The sequence below is a fragment of the Sarcophilus harrisii genome, chromosome 3 (assembly GCF_902635505.1).
Source record: "Sarcophilus harrisii chromosome 3, mSarHar1.11, whole genome shotgun sequence".
Lineage (NCBI taxonomy): Eukaryota > Metazoa > Chordata > Mammalia > Dasyuromorphia > Dasyuridae > Sarcophilus > Sarcophilus harrisii.
This window is the reverse complement of record NC_045428.1, coordinates 588465475-588467430: the sequence shown is the minus strand read 5'-3', so window position 1 is coordinate 588467430 and position 1956 is coordinate 588465475. Positions and strand designations below refer to the sequence as shown.

Genomic DNA, 1956 nt, shown 5'->3' with positions numbered 1-1956 from the left:
GGGGGTTGGGGGGGGGGTGGTGGGGGATTTGGTTTTGGGGCGGGGGGGCCCCCTTTTGTTTACGTTTCCTAGTTTTCTTCTTCTGGGAGGTGGGATGGGCTTAAATCGTGGCTTGAAAGTTTTTATTTTGGGGTTTTTTTGGATGTTTTTGCTGGGTGGGGGTTGCTTGATGGGATTTTCCCGGGGTTTGCAGGATGGGTGGGGTTTTGTGGTTTGGGAAACTGGGCCTGGGGGCTTTTACCTTGGGGGACTTGTTTGTTTCTTGCTTTTGGAATTGGGTAATGAGAAGGGGGAAGAAAATGAGGCCCTGGATGGGGACCCCCAGTTTCCCCACGGGTCTCTCCCCAGAAAACTGCCCTTTGGGTCCTCCCCCTCCACTAGTGACCTCCCCATTCCTTCCTACCCCGCTCTTCCCCGTCTCCCTTCTGCCCCGTCCCTCCCCGCTGTCACCCTCTGTAGTCCCAGTTCATTCCCTCACCCTCTGGGGAGTTCCGACCCAGAGGCACAAGGCGGCCCAGATAGTAAACAGCCAGGGCGATGAGGATGGTCAGCACGAGGTCTCCAAGCACAATCCCAGCCAGGATCCCCGGACTCACGCCCGGGCAGAGGCTACATTCTAAAGAAAGCACAGGGTCAGGGAAGATACGGGGTAGGCAATGGAAACCCGGGGAAGACCTTGGCAGGGGCCGGGTCTCTCCATCCTGGGAGAGGCTGGAGGGTGGGAAGGATTCTTCGGCTTTCTGAGAGGGGATCCGCAAAGGGTTCTGGGAGTCAAAGGGGAGTCTTGGGAAATGTGCCCGAGCACCAACGAGGACGTCTGAGGGGAGGAAGGACTAGGGGCAGTTAGCAGGGAAGAGATCTTAGGGAGTCAGCAGGGAAGGGTCCAGAGAAGCAAGCAGGGCAGAAAGACCAAGCTCCTACCATTTTGAAATCTGTTGGGGGGGAAGATAAAGTTAAAAGGGATGAGAGTGGAACTTTCGTCAGGGCCCCGATTCCCAGCCCCAGAGGGCTCAAATCTGAGCAAAAGTCAAAGGAGAACAGAGGGAATTTACATGTGCAACCTGGTCCATCCCAACCTTTCTCCAGAGCCACTAAGGGTATGGAAGAAAATATTTTAATGCTTTTCCTCCTCTGTCCTCCCAAACTATCACTCTCTGTCCCAACCTCCTGGACCCCCAAATCTCGATGCTAAAGAGCTTTGACACATGAACATCGGAAAGTTTGGGATGCTAGTCCTCTAGCCTATACAGATAGTTCCCCAAGTCTTTCCACCAGATAGCTCCTCCCCAACCCAACCACAAAGCTTCCCAGGCTCTGGGTCCAAAGATTATGGAGATTTTCCTGTCCAGGGCTCAAAACAACCCCAACTCACCCCCTGGGGTCAGGAGCAGGGCCAGGATTAGGGCCAGGCCGAGGGTGGGAGCTCTGCCTTTCCCCATAGCTGGGCCAAGGGAATCTGGGGTCTGAAGGGACAGGCAGGGTGGGTTCGAAGGGGGAAGTAGGAGGCGGGAAAGGGGAGGAGGTGGAAAGGGAACCCAGACATTGGATCCCCAAGGTCCTCCCTCCCCAAGGACCCAGGCAGCAGCCCTTCAGCCCACAGGCTTTCAATTAGCCACTGATGGAGCTAATTGTGGTGTTCTCAATTTACTGGTTCTGCTACTAGGAACGGCAGAGAGAGGGATAGAGACAGAGACCGATATATAATATGGACAGGGAAAGAGGAGAAAGAAAAGAGACACAAAAGGTGGTCTCTGGGGTGGTCTTCCATGGAGCCAGTGGGACTGACAGCAGAAAGCCATGGCGATCACTGCCCTCTGGGAGATGGAGACCGGGACTAGGAAAGGGGACCAGCTGCTTCCCTGCCTCAGAAGGAATAGGAAATGGAACAAAAGGGAGTTTTTCTGTCTCCCAGCCCCAATTCCCAACTCCCTCAGAAACCCCAAGTCAGTCCTATGA

At 54.8% G+C, this 1956-nt stretch overlaps 1 protein-coding gene across 1 annotated transcript; it reads right to left on the bottom strand.

Annotated features, from left to right (window-relative positions):
- Window positions 1–431: 431 nt before the first annotated feature.
- Window positions 432–1477, bottom strand: TYROBP (transmembrane immune signaling adaptor TYROBP). The gene is made up of 2 exons (XM_031963807.1): window positions 1373–1477; window positions 432–616 (listed from the first exon to the last, which is right to left on the bottom strand). The coding sequence occupies exons 1-2, from the start codon at window positions 1437–1439 to the stop codon at window positions 447–449; spliced, it is 237 nt and encodes a 78-aa protein (XP_031819667.1). The 5' UTR covers window positions 1440–1477; the 3' UTR covers window positions 432–446.
- Between the last annotated feature and the right edge of the window lie 479 nt (window positions 1478–1956).

Excerpts from the sequence above, each read along its gene's own strand:
- TYROBP (XM_031963807.1), bottom strand. The coding sequence starts at position 1,439 with ATGGGGAAAGGCAGAGCTCCCACCCTCGGCCTGGCCCTAATCCTGGCC. Across the intron at positions 617-1,372 it reads CCTGCTCCTGACCCCAGGGG|AATGTAGCCTCTGCCCGGGC; the intron begins GTGAGTTGGGGT and ends TGCTTTCTTTAG.